Source organism: Oncorhynchus masou, chromosome 18, assembly GCF_036934945.1.
Source record: "Oncorhynchus masou masou isolate Uvic2021 chromosome 18, UVic_Omas_1.1, whole genome shotgun sequence".
NCBI classification, from domain to species: Eukaryota; Metazoa; Chordata; class Actinopteri; order Salmoniformes; family Salmonidae; genus Oncorhynchus; species Oncorhynchus masou.
This window is the reverse complement of record NC_088229.1, coordinates 24,164,531-24,192,524: the sequence shown is the minus strand read 5'-3', so window position 1 is coordinate 24,192,524 and position 27,994 is coordinate 24,164,531. Positions and strand designations below refer to the sequence as shown.

General features: G+C 43.2%; 1 protein-coding gene across 1 annotated transcript in view; it reads left to right on the top strand.

Annotated features, from left to right (window-relative positions):
• LOC135504270 (metabotropic glutamate receptor 4-like) overlaps positions 1 to 8,499 on the top strand; it is a 222,141-nt gene extending 213,642 nt beyond the window's left edge. Inside the window, exons 9-10 of the mRNA XM_064922669.1 lie at positions 61 to 307; positions 7,667 to 8,499. Coding sequence (XP_064778741.1) covers positions 61 to 307; positions 7,667 to 7,716 — 297 coding nt within the window. The 3' untranslated portion in view covers positions 7,717 to 8,499. The remainder of the gene's footprint in view (positions 1 to 60; positions 308 to 7,666) is intronic.
• The last annotated feature ends 19,495 nt before the right edge of the window (positions 8,500 to 27,994 follow it).

The window sequence follows — 27,994 nt, the reverse complement described above, 5'->3', positions numbered from 1 at the left end:
GAACAGCACCATCTCTTTTTTGTTGTGTAACAATGTTTCCTTTGCTTGTCTCCTTCACAGATGTACATCCAGACCACGACTTTGACCATCTCTGTGAGCCTGAGTGCCTCTGTGTCTCTGGGAATGCTCTACATGCCAAAGGTCTACGTGGTCCTCTTCCACCCGGAGCAGAATGTGCCCAATCGCAAGCGCAGCCTCAAGGCTGTGGTCACTGCAGCCACCATGTCCAACAAGTTCCCCACCAAGGGTGGCCTCCGTCCCAACGGAGAGGCCAAGTCTGAGCTGTGTGAAAGCCTGGAGACACAAGGTTAGCAGCGAAGGCCTCAGGGTTAGGGATGGAGCGAGGGGGAAATGGAGATCAGGGGGAAGAGAGGACAAAAAGACACACATTTAGTTTTTACAACACTCTGTCCTTGAGTTTATGCCTTAAAGTCAGTCAGATGTAATTTTGAGGGGAGAGTATCAGGCTTGAAAAATGAAAAGCAATGCACTTGCCTCTATATAAACTTAATTGATGGCATTGTTATTTTACACCTCAACAGCTTTGTGAAATTATCTATTGTTATTTTCAGGATGGAGGGAATTGGTAGTGCATTTTGTTTCATGCCAGCCCTAGTAGCATCAAGCATTGGCTGGTGCTCTGAAACGTGGCACTGTCGGCAAACAGGACATAAAGAACCGCACAGGGTGAGATGGATCGATAGGAAAGGCTTCACATTCAGGTATCATCCTGCAGAGATGGCCATTCATATTAACATTCCAAATCAAAATCAAATCAAATGTATTTATATAGCCCTTCGTACATCAGCTGATATCTCAATGTGCTGTACAGAAACCCAGCCTAAAACCCCAAACAGCAAGCAATGCAGGTGTAGAAGCACGGTGGCTAGGAAAAACTCCCTAGAAAGGCCAAAACCTAGGAAGAAACCTAGAGAGGAACCAGGCTATGAGGGGTGGCCAGTCCTCTTCTGGCTGTGTCAGGTGGAGATTATAACAGAACATGGCCAAGATGTTCAAATGTTCATAAATGACCAGCATGGTCAAATAATAATAATCACAGTAGTTGTCGAGGGTGCAGCAAGTCAGCACCTCAGGAGTAAATGTCATTTGGCTTTTCATAGCCGATCATTAAGAGTATCTCCACCACTCTTGCTGTCTCTAGAGAGTTGAAAACAGCAGGTCTGGGACAGGTAGCACGTCCGGTGAACAGGTCAGGATTCCATAGCCGCAGGCAGAACAGTTGAAACTTGAGCAGCAGCACGGCCAGGTGGACTGGGGACAGCAAGGAGTCATCATGCCAGGTAGTCCTGAGGCATGGTCCTAGGGCTCAGGTCCTCCGAGAGAGAGAATTAAGAGAAAAAGAGAGAATTAGAGAGAGCATACTTATATTCACACAGGACACCGGATAAGACAGGAGAAGTACTCCAGATATAACAAACTGACCCTAGCCCCCGACACATAAACTACTGCAGCATAAATACTGGAGGCTGAGACAGGAGGGGTCAGGAGACACTGTGGCCCCATCCGATGATACCCCGGACAGGGCCAAACAGGAAGGATATAACCCCACCCACTTTGCCGAAGCACAGCCCCCACACCACCAGTCTCCATTGGTGCAATAGGAGGCAAGATTATTGCTCCAGCACTTCAGACCCATCCTACAGTAACACAGCTGCTTTGGTCGGAATGATCAAAATCCCTAAATGTAAAAGTGTATTCCAAATTATGAGAAAATAAGTTGATTTATGGATAGTCACGCTCATTCATCCACACAGAATGACGTTTTCCTGTATCTAATGCATCATCAGTCAATATTCCCATTATCTTTGGAGAACCAAAGCCAATGTTGAGAACATGTTCTGAATCCTCTATCACAGTGCTATTTGAAATATGCAGTTGCACTTCCTCTGAATGTGTAGGAAACAGGAGATGAAACTCTCAATATGGGGTATGTCAAAGAGACTGCTACAAGGAGATGAACAGAGTTAGAAAAAATGGCATGCCATTTGGGAATGGAAAAAATGATTATAGCACCCATGGGAAATGCTCCCCCAATTTCACAGTTTGACATCTATACCATGACCCATCTGGCCCAAGTCAGAGGACTAACAGCTGCTCTTTGTGCTTGTGTGTCAGACTGTGACGAGGGAGGAGGGCCCTGTGAGGGACTTTAGACGCTCAGGTAACGGATGGAGAGCCTGACAATCAGCCTGCCTCTCACTCTGTATGACTGACCAATTCTCCCCCATTTACTTTGTGCCAATGTTCAGTTGGATCCCATGCCTGCCTAAGATATGTACTGTATGCACAAAAACGTACCCAAGGCTATAGCACCTTGGATGGTGTCAGACATTTATCACACTAACATACACACCCTTGACCCACAGACGTCGGTAGACAATGTTGGCGTGTTGTACTGCAAATGGCCTGAGAATGTGGTAACAGCCTGATGGCAACGGATGTAGGGAGATGACACCACTGTGGGCTGAATGCAGGGGGTTGCCTCACATCCCCAGTAATTTGTTTCCCACGTTGACAGAGGAATTTGCTGTAATGGGACGTAGAACAACAATAAGATGTGAGAAAAGGGGAAAGACAGATGTGTCCACAAGCTCCAATTCTTTCTGGACCATCTGTTTTTTTTTCATCTTGGCATCAGAGAGCATGAATATTTAAATGAGGTTAATTTATCAATGCTGCTCTGGGAGAGGTTCTGGGTGGAATGGAGAGGGCCTACCCCTCCCCCACTACACATCCAACCCTCCAGTACTGTTGTCCCACACACCCTCCCTCTCCCCCCACTACACATCCCACCCTCAAAAACTGTTGCCTCCCACAGCCTCCTTCTCAACGCATCACACATCCATCCCTCACATACTGTTGCCTCCCACACCCTCCTCTCCTCCCACTACACATCCAACCCTCCAGTACTGTTGCCCCACAAACCCTCCCTCTCCCCCCACTACACATCCCACCATCCAGTATAGTGGCCCCCCACACCCTGCCTCTCCCCCCACTACACATGCCACCCTGCAGTGTAGAGGCCCCCCACACCTTACCTCTCCAACCACTACACATCGAACCCCCCAGTACTGTTGTCCCCCATACTGTCCAAGTCTCCCCAATAAACATCCCACCCTCCAGTGTACTGGCCCCCCAATGCACATCCATCCAGCTAGTGCAGTATCCCCTCACATCCTCCCTCTCCCCGCTACACATCCATCCCTGCAGTCCTGTTCCTTCCCACACCTTACCTCTCCAACCACTACACATCCCACCCCCAGTACTGTTGTCCCCCACACCATCCAACTCTCCCCACTAAACATCCCACCCTCCAGTGTACTGTCCCCCCACACTCTCCCTATCCCCCCACTTCACATCCTACCCTCCAGTGCAGTGGCCCCCAACACCCTCCCTCTCCCCCCACTACATTCATCCTACCCTCCAGTGTAGTGGCCCCCCACACCCTCCCTCTCCCCCCACTACACATCCTACCCTCCAGTGTAGTTGGCCCCCACACCCTCTCTCTCCCCCCACTACACATCCTACCCTCCAGTGTAGTGGCCCCCAACCCTCCCTCTCCCCACCACTACACATCCCACCCTCCAGTGTAGTGGCCCCCCACCCTCCCTCTCCCCCCACTACACATCCTACCCTCCAGTGACATTTGCCCCCACACCCTCCCTCTCCCCACCACTACACATCCCACCCTCCAGTGTACATTTGCCCCCCCCCCTCCCTCTCCCACCACTACACATCCCACCCTCCAGTACATTTGACCCCCACCCCTCCCTCTCCCCCCACTACACATCCTACCCTCCAGTGTAGTTGGCCCCCACACCCTCTCTCTCCCCCCACTACACATCCTACCCTCCAGTGTAGTGGCCCCCCACACCCTCCCTCTCCCCACCACTACACATCCCACCCTCCAGTACATTTGCCCCCCACACCCTCCCTCTCCCCACCACTACACATCCCACCCTCCAGTACATTTGCCCCCCACCCCCTCCCTCTCCCCACCACTACACATCCCACCCTCCAGTACATTTGCCCCCACACCCTCTCTCTCCCCACCACTACACATCCCACCCTCCAGTACATTTGCCCCCCACACCCTCCCTCTCCCCACCACTACACATCCCACCCTCCAGTACATTTGCCCCCCACACCCTCCCTCTCCCCACCACTACACATCCCACCCTCCAGTACATTTGCCCCCCACACCCTCCCTCTCCCCCACTACACATCCTCAAAAACCCTCCAGTGTAGTGGCCCCCCTCACATACCCTCCCTCTCCCCCCACTACACATCCAACCCTCCAGTACATTTGCCCCCCCAAACCCTCCCTCTCCCCACCACTACACATCCCACCCTCCAGTACAGTTGCCCCCCACACCCTCCCTCTCCCCACCACTACACATCCACCCTCCAGTGCATTTGCCCAACCACTACCATCGAACCCCCAGTCTCCCCCTGTCCACTCCCCAATAAACATCATCCTGTACCCTCCAGTGTCCATCCAGCTGTGCCCCCTCACATCCTCCCTCTCCCCCCACTACACATCCATCCCTCAGTCCTGTTCCTTCCCACATTTGCCCCCACTACACCCTCCCCCAGTCTCCCCCACCACTACACATCCCACCCTCCAGTACATTTGCCCCCCACACCCTCCCTCTCCCCCCACTACACATCCACCCTCCAGTACATTTGCCCCCCACACCCTCTCTCTCCCCCACTACACATCCTACCCTCCAGTGTAGTGGCCCCCACACCCTCCCTCTCCCCACCACTACACATCCTACCCTCCAGTACATTTGCCCCCCACACCCTCCCTCTCCCCACCACTACACATCCCACCCTCCAGTACATTTGCCCCCACACCCTCCCTCCTTCTCCCCACCACTACACATCCCACCCTCCAGTACATTTGCCCCCCACACCCTCCCTCTCCCCCCACTACACATCCCACCCTCCAGTACATTTGCCCCCCCCACACCCTCCCTCTCCCCACCACTACACATCCCACCCTCCAGTACATTTGCCCCCCACACCCTCCCTCTCCCCACCACTACACATCCCACCCTCCAGTACATTTGCCCCCCACACCCTCCCTCTCCCCACCACTACACATCCCACCCTCCAGTACATTTGCCCCCCACACCCTCCCTCTCCCCACCACTACACATCCTACCCTCCAGTGTAGTGGCCCCCCACACCCTCCCTCTCCCCACCACTACACATCCTACCCTCCAGTACATTTGCCCCCCACACCCTCCCTCTCCCCACCACTACACATCCCACCCTCCAGTACATTTGCCCCCACACCCTCCCTCTCCCCACCACTACACATCCCACCCTCCAGTACATTTGCCCCCCACCCTCCCTCTCCCCACCACTACACATCCTACCCTCCAGTACATTTGCCCCCCACACCCTCCCTCTCCCCACCACTACACATCCCACCCTCCAGTACATTTGCCCCCCACACCCTCCCTCTCCCCACCACTACACATCCCACCCTCCAGTACATTTGCCCCCCACCCTCCCTCTCCCCACCACTACACATCCCACCCTCCAGTACATTTGCCCCCCACCCTCCCTCTCCCCACCACTACACATCCCACCCTCCAGTACATTTGCCCCCCACACCCTCCCTCTCCCCACCACTACACATCCCACCCTCCAGTACATTTGCCCCACACCCTCCCTCTCCCCACCACTACACATCCCACCCTCCAGTACATTTGCCCCACACCCTCCCTCTCCCCACCACTACACATCCCACCCTCCAGTACATTTGCCCCACACCCTCCCTCTCCCCACCACTACACATCCCACCCTCCAGTACATTTGCCCCACACCCTCCCTCTCCCCACCACTACACATCCCACCCTCCAGTACATTTGCCCCCCACACCCTCCCTCTCCCCACCACTACACATCCCACCCTCCAGTACATTTGCCCCCCACACCCTCCCTCTCCCCACCACTACACATCCCACCCTCCAGTACATTTGCACCCCACACCCTCCCTCTCCCCCCACTACACATCCTACCCTCCAGTGTAGTTGGCCCCCACACCCTCCCTCTCCCCACCACTACACATCCCACCCTCCAGTACATTTGCCCCCCACCCAAGCTGTCAGCAGTCGCCGCTCAGATTTATCTGCTCTGACTCACCCAAACTGCAAATGCTGTTGTGGACAAGATTGGCAGATATGTGTGATGATTTCACTGTAGAACAAGTGAACTGGTGACAGATTTATTTAGAGAGGACATACCATATCGGTCAGGCCACAACTTGATAAAATAAGTAAACATTTTGTACAGTGTCTCTCACATCTGGTAATTGTGTGAGATCCACGTTCACCATGTACTGCATAGTTACATATTGTCATCTTATGCTCAATGTTATCACAATTCTCCAAGCTATCTCTATGCTTTTCCTAAATGTTTTCATTTCTATCGACATGGTGCCACTGTGCATGCTTTGCTTGGTGCACAGAGAAAGATCTGAATGTAGTTACTGAGCCTAGCATTTGAATGAGTACTATTGCATCACATACTACCCTATACTGTACTTAAAACAGGGCCGGCTCCAGGCATAAGTGGCTTTTTTCTTGGAACTCAGTCGGGGTCTTAATTTACCGTTGAGAGCAAGTTCGAAATTTGGAGAAAGTTTGAAAAAGAAGCAAGTTCGAAATTTGGTTGTGCACCAGCAATGTTTCTCTTGGTATGTCAGTCACTGACAGTCACTCAATTAGCCATGTCAGCTAACAATTTTTATATTGGTAAGTTAGTCTACCCAGCTTTCTAAACTTGTAGCAATCATGCCCAAATACCGACCGGTCACGCAGGGCACGTGCCCAGGGTCCCTGTCCTCCAGCAGAGCCCATTGGTTTTGTTAGTCACTCTCACTCAGATATAATTTACATGGCATAAGTTATGGCAAAATCTCGCTAAGGGCCCCCAAAAGGCTAGAGCCGGCCCTGACGTAAAATTAACTGCAAGGGATACTTTACCATTAAATAGTCTGTACTTATAGGTCAAGCTGCAATTACTGGTTAAATAAGTCATTCTTAAGTCACTTTCAGAACAGTATATATCCATGTGGAGACATCTCACTGGTCACATACGTCAATTCAATGTCTATTCCACGTGGGATCAACATGATTTCATTGAACTGAGGTTGTTTCAACAAGTGTGTGCCCAGTGGGTTGTCACAACAGCATCCTGATAAGCAATTCAATATTAGTTTTGAGAGTCAATTACTAGCTATAGCCACATCTGTGCCCTGCTCTGCCCTACTTCCCAGCAGATCAAGGAAATCTGCATTTAGATGCAATTTACAGTTGGCAACACTTTTCCTAGGAAGTTAAATAATTATTGTAATACTAACCACACAACATGAAAAATGCTACCAGTGCTATGCATATTAATTACTCTCTTACTCCACTGTTGGTTCCACCTGTACTCACTGTTGACACTTGTGGTCTAAGGAAGTCATGCATAAATAGAAACTGTGCCGGCAATCACCTTAATGGACTGGAAGATAAGCCCCTGACAGATGGTTAAATAAGCCTTAATTGAATTGCCCAAATCTTCACCCACATCGTTTCCTTTCGCTCTTCTTTCCCTATCTTCCTCTTTCACGGCTCTATTCACAGCATTGGCCTCCAAGCAGACATACATCAGCTACAGTAACCATGCCATCTAAGAGACAGGCAGTGGAACTCCGGCTTGGAAGAATAGCAAGGACCTGCCCGTGGGTTGAACAAACACCAAAAACTGGAGCACCAAGATGAAAGAGCAGTGGCAAAGGTGGAGAAATGAGAATGAGAATAATCACTCAACATACAGCACTGATGTCATTATTTTCAAGAGGACAAGACAAGGCAACTATATTGAATGCCAAACAAAAGCAGTGCGGGGAGGGGAAGTGGGGATGTCAGGTAGACAGTGATGTCTCCCCTCCCCATCCTCCTTGTGACATGTCAGATACACCAGGCAATTACATTTCCAAATTCAGTCAGAGCCAATGACTTCAATTCAGTGTTTTCCTTCTGGAGTTTATATAACAGCATTTCTCTTCTGGTGTTTTGTCTGAAGCTGACTAACACCCTCTTCGGTAAGAGTGAATTGAGTTTTCTCTTTGTGTGCAGCAGTGTTGTGTCTCTCGCTACCAGTAGTAATGTGCAATTATTTGCCTCCCTTTCTTCTCTGTCCTTTCCAATGCGGGTGAAATGCTGAACATAATATCAAATTAGTCAAAGCTGTCAAAAGTAGATGAAAAGTGTGTTGTTGGTGTGGGGTAAGTCTTCATTCAAGGCCAAAATAAACAAATATTAATCCTCAGGCTCTGTAACATTAACATTATGTTGCCATCATTTTAATGAAGGTCATAGTTGTGAAACAAAGCCAACAAGTATGCATCTTTCCAACATTTAACATGTATAAATATTCAGTGTTTCAGCAGGGGTCCAATAAGTGTTTTCTTAACATTTTGTACGTCAAATAAAGCGATGGATTTTCACAGATGATAGCGATATCATAGCTGACACCATCTTTACGGGGCTTATATACAGTCATAGAGCATGCCTGTGGGAGCATAATGTGTACTGTGCTGTGTTTTCAAAATCTATTAAATCCAACATGTGTGAGGATTGTGGTTCAACAGACACAGTGGCATTATCATGTTTTGACTATTACACACATGGTACCTTATGCAGATTAATGCAGATTAGAATACAAGAAAATGCATAAAAACTGGCTAAAAAGTAAAAGTATTGTATGTTCAACACCGCCTACTTTTCAGTGAAATACAGCTTCAAGACTACAGCCCGTAGACAGCCATGCACTGCCTTAGTGTATTCATGCTGCCATTCTCACATGTGAGAATATCATTTCATGGTCTTGTTCCATTAGAAATTCAGCAGTTCCATCTCAACGTGACGAATTTGGAATCTGTACCAGATATGTCTAACATTTAGCTAGCTATTGGCGATACGTTAAGTAATGGTACAAAACACTCTTTGGAGCATCAGCAGTGTACTCTGTCTCGTGTGTACCATCCTTGGTTACGTTATTGACTCATTTGCCATGCACCTGTGATTTCCATAATAGTGCTTGTTCTCTTAATGTTGTTCAGAGAAAGGAAGTCCCTCCACATCCACATGAGGGAATTGGGTTTAAAATCCCCTAAGGACGATATAGATGCCTGTGCAGAAATCGAATTAACATAATAAAAAAATCCCCATAAGAATCTGTCAGTTTAAGCTAGAGATATCGGTTTGCATTGGATGCATCTCAATCCACCGCATCCAGCAACGTAACACTTCTGCATCTGCGTTGAAAGGTGACAGAGTTAGAGAGGTGTTTGACAGACCATGAGACATCCCGAAATAACAATTTGGACGCTACAATTATTGGTCTTTTCACAAAACCGTCTGAACGGTTTGGCCTAAAAGCTATTATGACCACTCTATGCAAAGATGAGACTCTCACGAACAGGATGTTGTTTCCTGTTTTGGAATAACACGAACATGTCAGCGGTTTTGCTCTACGACCCCTACAAGCGACCCCCTGTATCGTCTGAAGTCCGTATGACCGATCTACCAACATCTGTCTGTAGAGTCCGAACAGTTCGGGCAATGTACTAATAACATGTGTAAAGGGGAGACTCTGACAAACATGTAAATGTTGGTTTGTTGCTCTTGGATGCACACAGACCTCACAAGACTCGTCTGAAGGTCCTCCGGTACCAGATGAAAAATTGAATGGAAGTATATACAGTGCATTCGGAAAGTATTCAGAACCCTTGATTTTTTCCTGATCAACCCACACACAATACCCAATAATGACAAAGTGAAAACAGGTTTTTAGAAATATTTGCAAATGTATAAAAAAATAAAAACAGAATGACATTATTTACATAAGAATTGAGATCCTTTGCTATTAGACTCACATCCAGTTTCCATTGATCATCCTTGATGTTTCTACAACTTGATTGGAGTCCACCTGTGGTAAATTCAATTGATTGAACATGATTTGGAAAGGCAAACACCTGTCTATATAAGGTCCCACAGTTGACAGTGCATGTCAGAGCAAAAACCAAGCCATGAGGTCGAAGGAATTATCTGTAGAGCTCAGAGACAGGATTGTGTTGAAGCGCAGATCTGGGGAAGGGTACCTAAATATTTCAGCAGCATTGAAGATACCCAAGAACACAACGTCCTCCAACTTTGTTAAATGATGGAGTCTCTTCCTAGAGTTGGCCAACCTGCCAAACTGAGCAATCGGGGGAGAAGGACTTTGGTCAGGGAGGTGACCAAGAACCAGATGGTCACTCTGAAAGAGCTCCAGAGTTCCTCTGTGGAGATGGGATAACCTTCCAGAAGGACAACCATCTCTGCAGCACTCCACAAATCAGGTCTTTATGGTAGAGGGGCCAGACAAAAGCCACTCCTCAGTAAAAGGCACATGACAGCCCACTTGGAGATTGCCAAAGGCACCTAAAGACTCTCAGACCATGAGAAACAAGATTCTCTGGTCTGATGAAAACAAGATTGGACTCTTTGGCCTGAATGTCAAGTGTCACGTCTGAAGGAAACCTGGCTCCATCCCTATGGTGAATCCATGGTGGTGGCAGCATCATGCTGTGGGGATGTTTTTCAGTGGCAGGGACTGGGAGACTAGTCAGGATCGAGGGAAGGATGAAAGGAGCAAAGTAAAGAGAGATTCTTAATGAAAACCTACTCCAGAGCGCTAAGGACCTAAGACTGGGGCGAAGGTTCACCTTCCAACAGGACAACAACCCTAAGCACACAGCCAAGACAATGCAGGAATGGCTTTCAGGACAGGTTTCTGAATGTCCTTGAGTGACCCAGCCAGAGCCCGGACTTGAACCCGATTAAACATCTCTGGCGAGACCCGAATATAGCTGTGCAGCGATGCTCCCCATCCAACCTGACAGAGCTTGAGATGATCTGCAGAGAAAATTGGAAGAAACTCCCTAAATACTGGAGTTCCAAGATTGTAGCGTCATACTCAAGAAGAATTGAGGCTGTAATCACTGCCAAAGGTACTTCAACAAAGTACTGAGTAAATGGTCTGAATTCATTTGTAAATGTGATATTTCAGTTACAGTGGGGCAAAAAAGTATTTAGTCAGCCACCAATTGTGCAAGTTCTCCCACTTAAAAATATGAGAGAGGCCTGTAATTTTCATCATAGGTACACTTCAACTATGACAGACAAAATGAGAAAAAATTGTAGGATTTTTTGTAGGATTTTTAATTTATTTATTTGCAAATTATGGTGGAAAATAAGTATTTGGTCAATAACAAAAGTTTATCTCAATACTTTGTTATATACCCTTTATTGGCAATGACAGAGGTCAGACGTTTTCTGTAAGTCTTCACAAGGTTTTCACACACTGTTGCTGTTATTTTGAACCATTCCTCCATGCAGATCTCCTCTAGAGCAGGGATGTTTTGGGGCTGTTGCTGGGCAACACGGACTTTCAACTCCCTCCAAAGATTTGCTATGTGGTTGAGATCTGGAGACTGGCTAGGCCACTCCAGGACCTTGAAATGCTTCTTACGAAGCCACTCCTTCATTGCCCGGGCGGTGTGTTTGGGTTCATTGTCGTGCTGAAAGACCCAGCCATGCTTCATCTTCAATGCCCTTGCTGATGGAAGGAGGTTTTCACTCAAAAACTCACGATACATGGCCCCATTCATTCTTTCTTTTACACGGATCAGTCGTCCTGGTCCCTTTGTCCTGGTCCCTTTGCAGGAAAACTGCACCAAAGCATGATGTTTCCACCTCCATGCTTCACAGTAGGTATGATGTTCTTTGGATGCAACTCAGCATTCTTTGTCCTCCAAACACGACGAGTTGAGTTTTTACCAAAAAGTTCTATTTTGGTTTTATCTGACCATATGACATTCTCCCAATCTTCTTCTGGATCATCAAAATGCTCTCTAGCAAACATCAGACGGGCCTGGACATGTACTGGCTTAAGCAGGGGGACACGTCTGGCACTGCAGAATTTGAGTCCCTGGCGGCGTAGTGTGTTACTGATGGTAGGCTTTGTTACTTTGGTCCCAGCACTCTGCAGGTCATTCACTAGGTCCCCCCGTGTGGTTCTGAGATTTTGTCCCCACGGGGTGAGATCTTGCGTGGAGCCCCAGATCGAGGGAGATTATCAGTGGTCTTGTATGTCTTCCATTTCCTAATAATTGCTCCCACAGTTGATTTCCTCAAACCAAGCTGCTTACCTATTGCAGATTCAGTCTTCCCAGCCTGGTGCAGGTCTACAATTTTGTTTCTGGTGTCCTTTGACAGCTATTTGGTCTTGGCCATAGTGGAGTTTGGAGTATGACTGTTTGAGGTTGTGGACAGGTGTCTTTTACACAGATAACAAGTTCAAACAGGTGCCATTAATACAGGTAACGAGTGGAGGACAGAGGAGCCTCTTAAAGAAGAAGTTACAGGTCTGTGAGAGCCAGAAATCTTGCTTGTTTGTAGGTGACCAAATACTTATTTTCCACCATAATTTGCAAATAAATTCATTAAAAATCCTACAATGTGATTTTCTGGATTTTTTTTAAGTGTACCTATGATGAAAATTACAGGTCTCTCTCATATTTTTAAGTTGGAGAACTTGCACAATTGGTTGCTGACTAAATACTTTTTTGCCCCACTGTACATTTCTGAAAACATGTTTTTGCTTAGCCATTAAACAATTTAATCAATTTTAAAATGTAATGTAACTAAATGTGGGAAAAGTCAAGGGGTTTGAATACTCTATGAATGCACTGGGAGACTGTTTAGTGACACAAATAAGAGCTTAAGAGTAAGCCTATACAAATCTCTCCTCTCATCTGTACTGTGGCCAGGCTTCAATGTTGTTAGTCATACAGTATTGTTAGTTTAATTTCATCATTCCGGAAAAAATATCAGCATTAGTGATACCACAACAAGGACAGTCAGTAAATATAGTAAGAAAAAGATTGGCAAGATTCTGTACCACAGAAATTCATATGATATGGTAAGCAATTGGAAAAATGATTCTATAAGCTCCATAAGGAAAACAACTGTAGAAGACGTTTATAAATAATATTGGATAGAAAGGACAACCCTGTCTGTTTAATTTTTGATTCTCAACACTCTGCTTCAACAAAGATCCCAGATGTTGCAGCAAAATTAAATGTTTTCATTTTTCATTGTTTAAGATAAAGTATTGTGGGATTGTTTGTGTTTGTGAATATGATGATTTACTGTTTGTGCCTCCCCTTCATATTTTTTCCAACACTTGCAAAATAGAGTATGTAAGTACTGATCGAACTAAATGGCAAGTTAATGTATGTTACTACAAATTAATTGATCATGTCTGCTTTATGTACTGACCTATTAAAAATGAAGAAAAAAATAAAATAAAAATTACAGTGCCTGGATATTTATGAATTATCTATAGAAAACATGAAAATGTGTTGAGCATGTTAATTTTTATACAAGATATTTCTAATAAAATACTGTTTTGCAAAACAACATGCTGCTTCTTATTGTTGAGGTTAGAATGTGACATGTTAATGATGACATTATCTCCGGGGAAACCACAGTGCTATTCGAACCCTAGCCTAAGAAATGCATGGACAGGGAGATATTTGTACTGGGTACACGCAGGTAGGTTGGAACAATTCATCATTAGTATTCTTTATCTGCAGGACATACTGTAGGAAATACACAGGCAGAGGGACCAACAACGTTGCACCAGCACCACCCCTGCAGCATTCAGGAATAATTTATCTTCTTCTGCAACCCAACACAGCCAGACTCTGAGCTAAGGCCATTAAAACCCCAGCCTTCATGCCTTATTTTTGTTTTCTGTTTAAAGGGATGTCACTTCTATTACAGACAATGTGGTAACATAACCTGAGTGTACAAAATAATAAGTACACCTTCCTAATACTGAGTTGCACCCCTCGTTTTGCCCTTAGAACAGCCTCAATTAATCAAATTAAATGTTATTTGTCACATGCGCCGAATACAACAGGTTGAAATGCTTACATTGAAATGCTTACTTACAAGCCATTAAAAAACTTGTTATGGCTGGTATGGCAGTATTGAGTAGCTTGGATGAATAAGTTGCCCAGAGTAAACTGTCTGCTACTTAGGCCCAGTTTCTAATATATGCATATTATTGGTAGATTTGGATAGACAACACTCTGAAATTTCTAAAACTGTTTGAATGATGTCTGTGAGTATAACAGTACTCATATGGGAGGCAAAAACCTGAGAAAAATCCAACCAGGAAGTGGGAAATCTGAGGTTTGTAGTTTTTCAAGTGATTGCCTATCAAATATACAGTGTCTATGGGGTCATATTGCACTTTCTAAGGCGTTCACTAGATGTCAACAGTCTTTAGAACCTTGTTTGATGCTTCTATTGTGAAGTGGGGGCGAATGCCAGAGAGGCATGAGCTGACCATGCACGTTCATGTGATATTTAGCTTGCGTTCCATTGCAATTCTACAGACTAAGGAATTATCTGGTTGGAACATTTTTGAAGATTTATATTAAAAACGTCCTAAAGATTGATTCCATACATCGTTTGACATGTTTCTACGGACTGTAACAATTTTTTCTACTCTTCGTCTCACCTAGTGATCGTGCGTCATGAATTTGGATTACTGTGCTAAACGTGCGAACAAAAAGGAGGTATTTGGACATAAATGATGGACTTTATCGAACAAATCAAACATTTATTGTGGAACTGGGATTCCTGGGAGTGGATCCTGATGAAGATCATCAAAGGTAAGTTAATATTTATAATGCTATTTCTGACTTCTGTTGACTACACAACATTGTGGATATCTGTTTGGGTTGTTTTGGCCTCTGAGTGTTGTACTCAGATTATTGCATGGTGTGCTTTTTCGGTAAAGCTTTTTTGAAATCTGACACAGCGGTTGCTTTAAGGAGAAGTGTATCTATAATTCCATGCATAATAGTTTTATCTTTTATCAATGTTTATTATGATTATTTCTGTAAATTGATGTGGCTCTCTGCAAAATCACCGGATGTTTTGGAACTACTGAACATAACACGTCAATGTATACTGACATTTTTTATATTAATATGAACTTTTTTGAACAAAACATATATGTATTGTGTAACATGAAGTCCTATGAGTGTCATCTAATGAAGATCATCAAAGGTTAGTGATGAATTTATCTCTATTTCTGATTTTTGTCCTGATTTTTTCTCCTCTCTTTGGTTGGAAAAATGGCTGTGTTTTTCTATGACTAGGCACTCACCTAATATAATCGTTTGGTTTGCTTTCGTCGTAAAGCTTTTTTGAAATCGGACACTGTGGTGGGATTAACAAGAAGTGTATCTTTAAAATGGTGTAAAATACTTGTATGTTTGAGGAATTTTAATTATGGGATTTCTGTTGTTTTGAATTTGTCGCCCTATACCTTCACTGGTTGTTGTCATATCATCCCGTTAGCTGGATTTCAGCCCAAAGAGGTTTTAACCAACAATGCAGTTGTAATAAAATACCCCCCAAAAAGTAAGAGATATGGAAAATAAATGATTAAAGAGCAGACGTAAATAACAATAGCAGGGCAATATACAGGGGGTATCTTTACAAAGCCAATGTGTCAATGTGCACTGGTGTCGAGGTTATTGAGGTAACTATGTACATGCAGGTAGGGTTACTAAGTTGCTATGCATAGATAATAACAGAGTAGCAGCAGTGTGGGGGGGGTGTTGCAAATAGTACGGGTAGCCATTTGATTAGCTGTTTAGGAGTCTTATGGCTTGGGGGTAGAAGCTGTTTAGAAACCTCTTGGACCTAGACTTGGCGCTCCAGTACCGATTGCCTTTCGGTAGCAGAGAGGACCGTCTATGGCTCGGGTGGCTGGGGTCTTTGACAATTTTTAGGTCCTTCCTCTGACACCACCTGGTGTAGAGATCCTGGATGGCAAGCAGCTTAGCCCCAGTGATGTACTGGGACGGATGCATTACCCTCTGTCGTGCCTTGCGGTCGGAGGCCGAGCAATTGCCGTACCAGGCAGTGATGCTACCAGTCAGGATGCTTTAGATGTTGCAGCTGTAGAACCTTTTAAGGATCTCAGGTCCAATGCCAAAACCTTTTAGTTTCCTGAGGGGGAATAGGCTTTGTCATGCCCTCTTCACGACTGTCTTGGTGTGTTTGCACCATTCTAGTTTGTTGTTGATGTGGACACCAAGGACCTTGAAGCTCTCAACCTGCTCCACTACAGCCCCATCGATGAGAATGGTGGCATGCTCGGTCCTCCTTTTCCTGTAGTCCACAATCATCTCCTTAGTCTTGGTTACATTGAGGGTTAGGTTGTTATTCTGGCACCACCTGGCAAGGTCTCTGACCTCCTCCCTAGCGGCTGTCTCATCGTTGTCGGTGATCATTCCTACCACTGTTGTGTCATCAGCAAACATATTGATGGTTTTGGAGTTGTGCCTGGCCATGCAGTCATGAGTGAACATGGAGTACAGGAGGGGACTGAGCACGCACCCCTGTGGGGCCCCCTTGTTGAGGATCAGCGTGGTGGATGTGTTGCTACCTACCCTCACCACCTGGGGGCGGCCTGTCAGGAAGTCCAGGATCCAGTTGCAGAGGGAGGTGTTTAGTCCCAGGGTCCTTAGCTTAGTGATGAGCTTTGAGGGCACTATGGTGTTGAATGCTGAGCTGTAGTGAATGAATAGCATTCTCACATAGGTGTTCCTTTTGTCCAGGTGGGAATGCGCAGTGTGGAGTGCAATAGAGATTGCGTCATCTGTGGATCTGTTGGTGCGGTATACAAATTGGAGTGAGTATTAGGTTTCTGTGATAATGAGGTTGATGTGAGCCATGGCCAGCCTTTCAAAGCATTTCATGGCTACAGACGAGAGTGCTACAGGTCGGTTGTCATTTAGGCAGTGAAGACACTTGCCAGTTGGTCAGAGCATGCTCTCTGTACACATCCTGGTAATCCGTCTGGCCCTGTGGCCTTGTGAATGTTCATCTGTTTAAAAGTCTTACTCACATCGGCTGCGGAGAGCGTGCTCACACAGTCTTCCAGAACAGCTGGTGCTTTCATGCATGTTTCAGTGTTTCTTGCCTCGAAGCAAGCATAGAAGTTATTTTGCTCGTCTGGTAGGCACGTGTCACTGAGCAGCTCTCGGCTGTGCTTCCCTTTGGAGTCTGTAATAGTTTGTCACATCTGACAAGCATTGGAGCCGGTGTAATATGATTCAATCTTAGTCCTGTATTGACGCTTTGACTGTTTAATGGTTCGTCGGGAAGGCATAGCAGGATTTCTTATAAGCTTCCGGGTTAGTGTCCCGCTCCTTGAAAGCAGCAGCTCTACCCTTTAGCTCAGTGTGGATGTTGCCTGGAATCCATGGCTTCTGGTTGAGGTATGTACGTACAGTCACTGTGGGGACGACGTCCTCAATGCACTTATTGATAAAGCCAGTGACTGATGTGGTGTGCCACATGCCATCGGAATAATCCCGGAACATATTCCAGTCTGTGCAAGCAAAACAGTCCTGTAGTTTAGCATCTTCTTCATTTGACCACTTTTTTTATAGACTGGGTCACTGGTGCTTCCTAGTTTCATTTTTGCTTGTAAGCATGAATCAAAAGGATAGAGTTATGGTAAGATTTTCCAAATGGAGTGCGGGGGAGAGCTTTGTATGCGTCTCTGTGAATTTTTTTCCTTCGAGTTGCACTGTTTATCCTCTCTGGGATCGTTCGGGACGCTAGCGTCCCACCTCGCCAACATCCAGTGAAATTGCAGGGTGCCAAATTCAAAACAACAGAAATCTCATAATTAAAATTCCTCAAACATACAAGTATTTTACACCATTTTAAAGATACACTTCTCGTTAATCCAACCACAGTGTCTGATTTCAAAAAGGCTTTTCGGTGAAAGCAGAACATATCATCATGTCAGGTCAGCAACTAGTCACAGAAAGCATTCAGACATTTTCCAACCAAATAGAGGTGTCACAAAAAGCAGAAATATAGATCAAATTAATTAAAATCACTAACCTTTGATGATCTTCATCAGATGACACTCCCAGGACTCAATGTTACACAATACATGTATGTTTTGTTCGATCAAGTTCATATTTATATCCAAAAACATCAGTTTACATTGGCGCCATGTTCAGATATGCGTCCAAAACATCCAGAGAAATTTCAGAGAGCCACATCAAAAAACAGAAACACTCATCCTAAACTTTGATGAAAGATACATGTTTTACATAGAATTAAAGATAAACTTGTTCTTAATGCAACCACTGTGTCAGATTTCAAAAAAGCTTTATGGCAAAAGCACGATATTCATCATATCTGAACAGCGTTCAGCCACAAAGGCAAGCAATACAGTTACCCGCCAAGTTGTGGAGTCAACAAAAGTCATAAATAGCATTATAAATCTTCACTTACCTTTGCTGATCTTCATCTGAATGCACTCCCAGGACTGCCACTTCCACAAGAAATGTTTGTTTTGTTCGATTACGTCCATATTTATGTCCACATACCTCCGTTTTGTTCGCACGCTTAGTTCACTATTCCAAAGGCACAATGCTGAGTGCAAAATCCAGACGAAAAGCCAAAAGAGTTCTATTACAGTTTGTTGAAACATGTCAAACGATGTTTACATTCAATCCTTAGGGTCTTTTTATAATAAATCTTCAATAATATTCCAACCAGACAATAGTGTATTCATTACAGAGGAAAAAGAAGGTTTTCGCCTGCCATATGAGTTCTGTTATACTCACAGACATCATTCAAACAGTTTTAGAAACTTCAGAGTGTTTTCTATCCAATACTGGACGCTAGCTTCCAAATTCAAAAACATAATTACTCATTGTAAAAATTCATAAAACATACAAGTGTAAAACATCGGTTTATTAAAAATGTACCTGTTGTTAATCCAACCATGGTGTCAGATTTCAAAAAGGCTTTACGGTGAACGCATACCATGCAGTTATCTGAGAACAGTACCCAGCATACAAATCATTACAAAGAGATACCAGCCAAATAGAGGAGTTACACAAGTTAGAAATAGCAATACAATTAATCACTTACCTTTGATGATCTTCATATGGTTGCACTTACAAGACTCCCATTTACTCAATAAATGTTTGTTTTATTCGATAAAGTCCCTCTTATATACAAATACCTCTGTTTTTTTTGTTCTGTTTTTTTGTTTGCACGTTTTGTTCAGTAATCCACAGGCTCAAACGCAGTCACAACAGGCAGAAAATCCCAATAGTATCCGTAAAGTCCGTAGAAACATGTCAAACGATGTTTAGAATCAATCCTCAGGTTATTTTTAGCCTAAGTAATCAATAATATTTCAACTGGACAATAACGTCGTTAATTTAAAAGTTAAACAAGAAAAGCGCGCTCTCGGTCGTGCGCATGAAAAACCTCTGGGACTCTGGTACTGTTGGGTCCACTCATTCAGAGTGGTCTTACTCTCTCATTTTTCAGAATACAAACCTGAAACAATTTCTAAAGACTGTTGACATCTAGAGGAAGCCATATAAAGTGCAAATTGAGTCCTTAGTCAATTGGTACTGTAATTGCATTCAATAGAAAACTACAAACATAAAATCCCACTTCCTGGATGGCTTTTTCTCAGGTTTTTGCCTGCCAAATCAGTTCTGTTATACTCACAGACATTATTGAAACAGTTTAGGAAACTTTGGAGTGTTGTCTATCCAGATCTACCAATTATATGCATATCCTAGCTTCTGGGCCTGAGTAGCAGGCAGTTTACTTTGGGAACGCTTTTCATCTGGAGGTGAAAATAGTGCCCCTACCCTTTCCCTGCATTAAAGTCACCGGCCACTAGGAGCGCCGCCTCTGGATGAACGTTTTCCTGGTTGCTTATTGCGGAATACAGCTCATTTAGTGAGGTTTTAGTGCCAACCTCGCTCTATGGTGGAGTGTAGACAGGTACGTAAAATACAGATGAAAACTCTCTTGGTAAAGTAGATAGTGTGGTCTACAGCTCTTCATGAGATACTCTACCTCAGGCGAGCAAAACCTTGAGACTTCCTTAGATATCATGCACCAGCTGTTGTTTACATAAATGCATAGGCCCCTGCCCCGTGTCTTACCAGAGGCTGCTGTTCTGTCTTGCCGATAATGTATAACCCGCCAGCTGTATGTTCTTAAAGTCATCGTTCAGTCACGACTCAATGAAATATAAGATATTACAGTTTTTAATGTCCCTTTGGTTGGATATACGTGCTTTCAGTTCATCCCATTTATTTTCCAGTAATTGAACGTTAGCTAGCAGAATGGAAGCCAAGGGCAGATTAGCCACTCGTTGACTGATCCTTGCAATGCACCCTGATCTTTTGCCTTGAAATATCTGCTTCCTTCTCCAGTGAATCACGGGGATTGGGGCCCGGTCAGGTGTCTGCAGTTTATCCCTCTTGTCCAACTCATTGAAGAAGAGTCCTTGGCCAATTTTAAGTGAGTAATCCCAGTTCTGATGTCCAGAAGCTCTTTTCGGTCATATGAGATAGTAGCAGCAACATTATGTACAAAACAAGTTAATAAAAAAATAAAAAAATATAAATAGCATGATTGGTTGAGAGCCGATAAGACGGCAGTCCTACCCTCCGATGCCATCATGGCTGAAGGTCCATTGGGTGGTGGACTATTCTTGATACGTACAGGAAAATGTTGAGTGTGAAAAACCCAGCAGCGTTGCAGTTCTTGACACAAACTGATGAGCCTGGCACCTACTACCATACCCCGTTCAAAGGCACTTAAATATTTTGTCTTGCCCATTCTCCCTCTGAATTGGGCATATACACAACCCATGTCTCAATTGTCTCAAGGATTAAAAATACTTATTTAACCAGTCCCCCCCCCATCTACACTGATTAATGTGGATTTAACAAGTGACATCAATAAGGGATCATAGCTTTCACCTGGATTCCCCTGGTCAGTCTATGTCATGAAATGTTTTGTATGTCATAATGTTTTGTGCACTCAGTGTAGATCAGTGCAAATTTATTCAAATTCCCAAAGTGTCCTTTGAATGGAGAGAAGGATTGCTACTTCCCAACAACACCAACCCCCACAAACACAGCGAGACAAAGAAATGGTTGTGGAAAACAATTCGAAGTGGAAAACACATTATAGCACAGAATATTTTCTTACGGGGATTTTGCAAGTGATTAATCACGTTAGTGATGACAGCAGAAAAAATAGATCCGTTGCACCAGCTCTGCTATTTTATACCATTGTTCTTAGTGCATAATTATTCATGATAATTGCTTGCGAGGCAGAGACAAATGAGCACAATGTAGATCATCTTAAATGAGTTCAATAAGAATCTGATCCCTTACCTACCCAGTTTTGTTCTCAATGAACTGTATGCTTTTCCAACCCTATATGGTCCTTTACATCTGCAGATCACAATATGTATGGTAATAACTATTCATTTTGAGTATAAAAGGTAAGGGAAATACCAGATGTGACACGGAGATCAATGGAACACAGACAATGGGGCACCATTCAAAATATCTGATCTAACAAAGTGGATATTCATTATTTTCATCATGATGTGCGTATTCTAACAAGCACACTAAAATACAATTTAGATATATTTGTCTGTTTTTGCTGAATATTATGTAGAAGTTGTCCTTTTCTGGTTTAGAAAATAATTATGCTAAATGATAACTCCCATTTGTGTACACTGGTAACATTGCTAACCATATAGAAATGGGCGGGAGTCTTTTTAAATGTAATGCAGTTGATTGGTAACGATGGTAACGATGACATGAACATTGGGGTTGACATACATACCAGCATAGTGTGAAATACACATACTGTATAAATCTTCTTAGGGATAGCCCCCTTTTTTCTATTTTTGCCTAAAATGACATACCCAAATCTAACTGCCTGTAGCTCAGGCCCTAAAGCAAGGATATGCATACTCTTGGTACCATTTGAAAGAAAACACTTTGAAGTTTGTGGCGATGTGAATTGAATGTAGGAGAATATAACACAATAGATCTGGTAGAAGAAAATACAAAGAAAAAAAACAACCCATTTCTTTTTCTACCACCATCTTTGAAATGCAACAGAAAGGTCCCACTTCCAGCCATCACTCTGGTAATTCTGATGGTGTCCAAAAGATGGCAGCAGTGTATGTGTAAAGTTTCAGACGGATAACTTGAAGTATGAGCTAACTACATGACATTTACTGTGAAGTCACCCAGGTACATTTGGGCAAATCGTGAATGAGACATTTGCATTCATATGACATTTTTCTGCAAGAATATCATCAAATCTGTATACTTGGACTTTGATTTAGCTTTTCCAGTATTAGTAGCCATATTACAAGTTGAACATTTGTAAAACAACCAGTTCTCATAACTTCATAACTCTGAATTTTCTTCAAATTTTTGTCCAAAAGGAAAAGGCATGCTGTCGCAAAAAAAATTAGCATCTACTTTTTGCGAAAGATACAGGGAGATTTAAGCCAATTTAAGTCAAAACTGTAACTAGGCACTCGGGAACATTCAATGTTGTCTTGGTAAGCAACTCTAGTTTATATTTGGCCTTGTGTATTAGGCTATTTTCCTGCTGAAAGGTGAATTTGTCTCCCAGCGTCTAGGATTTTGCCTATGCTTAGCTCTATTCTGTTTATTTTTATCAACAAAAAAAACCCTAGTCCTTGCCGATGACAAGCATACCCATAGGATGATGCAGCCACCACCATGCTTGAAAATATGAATAATGGTACTCAGTGATGTGTTGGATTGAACATAAAGCTTTGTATTCAGGACATAAAGTTAATTTCTTTACCACATTTTTGGCAGTTTTCCTGTCTTGCCAAACAGGATGCATGTTTTGGAATATGTTTTAATCCGTATAAGCTTCCTTCTTTTCACTCCATCATTTAGGTTAGTATTGTGGAGTAACTACAATTTTGTTGATCCATTCTCAGTTGTATTGTAACGTAGACGCTGGGAGTCAAGAAGCAGGTGCAGGTGGTAACTTCAATATAACAAACATGGAGGGATATAACGTAGGAGTAGAGTCTAGACATGAACAACAGAAACAACACTGCCAGGGGAAAAACCTAATGGAGTGCTAGATAAAGGGGAGGTAATGAGTGAGGTAATGGGGTCCAGGTGTGCCTAATGATGAAGTGTAGTGAAAAAAAATCTCAATTTAATACATTTTATATTCAGGCTGTAACAGAAAATGGGGAAAAGGTCAAGGGCTGTGAATACTTTCTGAAGGCACTGTAACTGTCAGAGAGCAACACACAGTGTAGTTGATCTGTTATGTTGTGTTATGTCAGATGTAAACACATCTAACATTGACACAAAACTAATCTGAATTTATATTGTGTACATTTTCATATGACATGAATTTGCCAAACATGTATCTTGTCATTCTATATTGGGTGTATCCTTGTTGGTATTAAAGGAACAGATAGGGAATGCTATTAGTGTATGTGTAAGATGCCGCCAGACAGCATATCCCATCCAGGCAATCGTATGGCCTAGGGCCAAACCTGAGATTCTGCAACAAACCTGATATTCAGGCAATGCTTATAATAATCTACATCATCATCTACACTGTTGAATCATAAAACCAATGTGGTGTGCTAGAGGAAACATTGTCAGGGGATTGCAAGGAAGATGAATTGAAGTTAGCATCTGCCAGCGACAGAAAACTGAAAAGAGAGATTGAGGTGGATTTAGTGAAAGACTGTAAAGCTCCTCAAGGCCAAACCAGTGCTGGGGCTTTGCTGCAGTACATGGTGAATGCCAAGTGATCTTCTGACCTCTGTCCAGAAACAACTGTATAGCACAACATTCATACTTTTTCAATTGTTTTATTACCATGAAAGTTAATGATGGTCTAATATAATGTACACTGAAATAATGGTACTGTAAAATGTATGTTAACAGATATTGTGACATATAAGAGACATATGTAATAAACATTCAAATACTATGTGTCACACATATACTGTATGAGCATATAAGGTAACATATATTATGACATATAAAAGGCATTGTAACATATACGCAGGGAGTCAGGAAGCAGGTGCAGAAGGTGAGTTTAATAATAATGAACATGAAGATAATACAAAACAGGAGAAGTGTACTGAACGTAACCAAAACCAATACTGCCTGACTACTGAGGCTACAGAGGGCTATATGAAGGGAGAATAATCAGGGTGGTGATGAAGTCCAGGTATGAGTAACGATGGGGAGCAGGTGTGCGCAATGTGGGTTGCAAGGACCCGTGGTTAGTAGACCAGCGACGTCGAGCGCCAGAGGGAGGGAGAAGGAGTAAGCACAACAGGCAAATTATATATATGTAATTCACATTTCAATACTACATGGGTCACACATAGAGTATATGATCATAAAAATATTATACATATATGCACATATGTGTATACATAAGGCAGAAATATATGTCCCATATATGATAATGGCCAATTGTTGTATATTTCAACATACAGTGCCTCGAAAAGTATTCAGACCCATTTACTTTTCCCACATTTTGTTAGGTTAAAGCTTTTTTCTAAAATGTATTAAAAAAAAATCTGAAAACAATACCCCATAATGACAAAGCAAAAACAGGTTTTTAGAAAAGTTTGCAAATTTACATTTAAAAAAGAATGAAATCACATTTAAATAAGTATTCAGACCCTTTACTCAGTACTTTGTTCAAGCACCTTTGGCAGCAATTATAGCCTCATGTCTTCTTGGGTATGACACTACAAGCTTAGCACACCTGTATTTGGAGAGTTTCTCCCATTCTTCTCTGCAGCACCTTTCAAGCTCTGTCAGGTTGGATGGGGAGCGTTGCTGCACAGTTATTTTCAGGTCTTTCCATAGATGACTGATCGGGTTCAAGTCCAGGCTCTGGCTGGGCCACTCAAGGACATTCAGAGACTTGTCCTGAAAGCCACTCCTGGCTGTGTGCTTAGGGTCGTTGTCCTGTTGGAAGGTGAACCTTCACCCCAGTCTGAGGTCTTGAGCACTCTGGAGCAGGTTTTCATCAAGGATATCTCTGTACTTTGCTCCGATCATCTTTGCCTCATTCCTGACTAGTTTCCAAGTCTCTGCCACTGAAAAACATCCCCACAGCATGATGCTGCCACCACCATGCTTCAACGTAGGGATGTTGCCAAGTTTCCTCCAGACGTGATACTTGGCATTCAGGCCAAAGAGTTCAATCTTGGTTTCATCAGACCAGAGAATCTCCAAGCGGGCTGTCATGTTCCTTTTACTAAGGAGTTGCTTCCGTCTGGCTACTCTACCATAAAAGCCTGATTGGTGGAGTGCTGCAGAGAGGGTTGTCATTCTGGAAGGTTCTCCCATCTCCATAGAGGAACTCTAGAGCACTGTCAGAGTGACCAGCGGGTTCTTGGTCACCTCGCTAACCAAAGCACTTCTCCCCAGATTGCTCAGTTTGGCCGGGCAGCCAGCTCTAGGAAGAGTCTTGGTGGTTCCAAACTTCTTCCATTTAAGAATGATGAAGACGTTCAATGCTGCAGAAATGTTTTGGTACCCTTCCCCAGATCTGTGCCTTAAAATGGATTCAATTTTAGATTTTTCCCCCTGTCCTACACACAAAAGCCCATAATGTTAAACTGGAATTATGTTTTTAGAAAGGACAATAACCTAAAACACAAGGCCAAATCTACACTGGAGTTGCTTACTAAGAGGACAGTGACAGTTTTGATTGAAATTTACTTGAAAATCTATAGCAAGACCGGAAAATAGTTGTCTAGCAATGGTCAACATTCAATTTCACAGAACTTGAAGAATTTTGAAAACAATAATGGGCAAATGATGCACAATCCAGCTGTGGAAAACTATTAGAGACTTACCGAGAAAGATTCACTGCTGTAATTGCTCCCAAAGATGCTTCTAAAAAGTATTGACTAAGGGGTGTGAATACTTGGTCAATTAAATATTTCTGTATTTCATTTGATTTAAATTGGCAATCAATTCTAAAGACATGTTTTCACTTTGTTATGATTGTGTATTGTGTGTAGATGGGCGGAAAAATATCCATTTCTAATTCAGGCTGTAACACAACAAAATGTGGAATAATTCAAGCGCTATTAATACTTTCTGAAGGCACTGTATATGTGTGGTTCATATATAAGCATCTGCTAACACTAAATATGTCAATATAAAGCATATAAGTAACATAGATATGTTGCCATATATTAGTTTTCTGTATACTGTAGGTAAGTTTACAATTTTAATTTAGAAAATAAAGGCAAATGGCATGGACAAAATAATTGGCACCCCGGAGCTAATACTTGGTTGCACAGCTTTTGACCAGGATAACTGGCAACAAATGCTTCTTGTAGCCATCAATGAGCTTGCTGCACCCCACTGGGTACAGATGTCAGTTCGACATTGGTCTAGTTGTCAAGTAACGTGAATTCATTATGATTTTTTTTCACCATGTCATTGGATTTGTTAAAAGTTGGTTGAAAACAAATATGAAATTCCCTTATGTTGACTTTTTTCAAATACAATCAGTTTTCTACGTTGATTCAGTCATCAAATTGAATTGTTTTGTTGAAAGGATGTGGCAACAACATTGATTCAACCCGTTTTTTCTCTGTGGGACCTTTCTACTGGCAATGTAAAAAGGTGTTTAATTGTAGGGAGGGAAGTTATTTTACTTTGAATGATTCATTTGGTCATTGGTAAACAAAAGAAGACACCACTGCTTAACAGCACAACAGAAAGCCTGATTGAACTTCACAAAAACCAACCTAAACCAACCTAAATCTTGGGAAAATGTTCTGTGGACCAATGAAACAACATTAGATCAGCGCTGTGTTTACCGACGACCAAATTAAGCACTCAATTAAAATAACACCCTCCCTACAATCAAACATGGGTGAGGTTTGATAATGCTGTGGGGTTTAAACATGCATAAGCCATCATGAAATCTGGAGATCATCAAGTGTTTTGGAGTCAATGTTCAAAACGGAGTCTCCGGTGAAGGTTGTGTGCCTTCCAGTAGGACAACGACCCCAAATACAAGAGATCTGAAAACCGTGCCAATAATTTTGTCCAATTTTGTCCAATTTTCTGTAGAGAGATGTAACAGTGGCTAACACGAGGCTACAGAGAAGATGGTGAGAAGCACACATTAAATCAAATTTGCTTTTGCATTGATAGAAAATGACACAAAAAGAGACTGCATATTGTCTCCAATGCACTGACAGTATTTTATTTATTTAACTAGGCAAGTCAGTTAAGAACAAATTCCTTCTTGTTCAGGGGCAGAACGACAGATTTTTACTTTGTCAGCTCGGAGATTTGATCTAGCAAACTTTCGGGTACTGGCCCAACCCTCTAATCACTAGGCTACCTGCCGCCCCTTATAATATAATAGTATAACAGTATAATACTCATCACAATTCCTATATTCTGTTTACATCAGTTTCCTGCAAGCTTTCGCACCAATAAGACATGTCCCTATGTAATGTAGGTTTTTCGGCTGTCCCCATATGAAATGGAACATAGGTTTTAAATAGAACACAAACGGGTTAAACCTAGAAGCAAAAAGGGTTCTTCAAAGGATTATCCTGTGGGGACAGCTGGAAATCCCTTTCAGGTTCTATTTAGCACCTTTTCTCGAAGAGTGTATGAACACAATGGTGTACATTGTGGCTGTCTATTCTCCAATTATTCATGATATTCATGCTGATATTGTATCTATGGTACCATGTATTTTTCCAATAGGATTATAAGCTAAATGAATCAAACCTTTCCCCCCTTTCCCACCTGTCTATCCTTGAGACAGACAGCCCAGTAGGCTGCACAAGTGACTTAATATGCACTTCATGGTTGACAATTCAAAAGAGATTGACGTATTTGGTTTGCATGAAACGATGAGTCATACAGCAAAACGCATTCACAA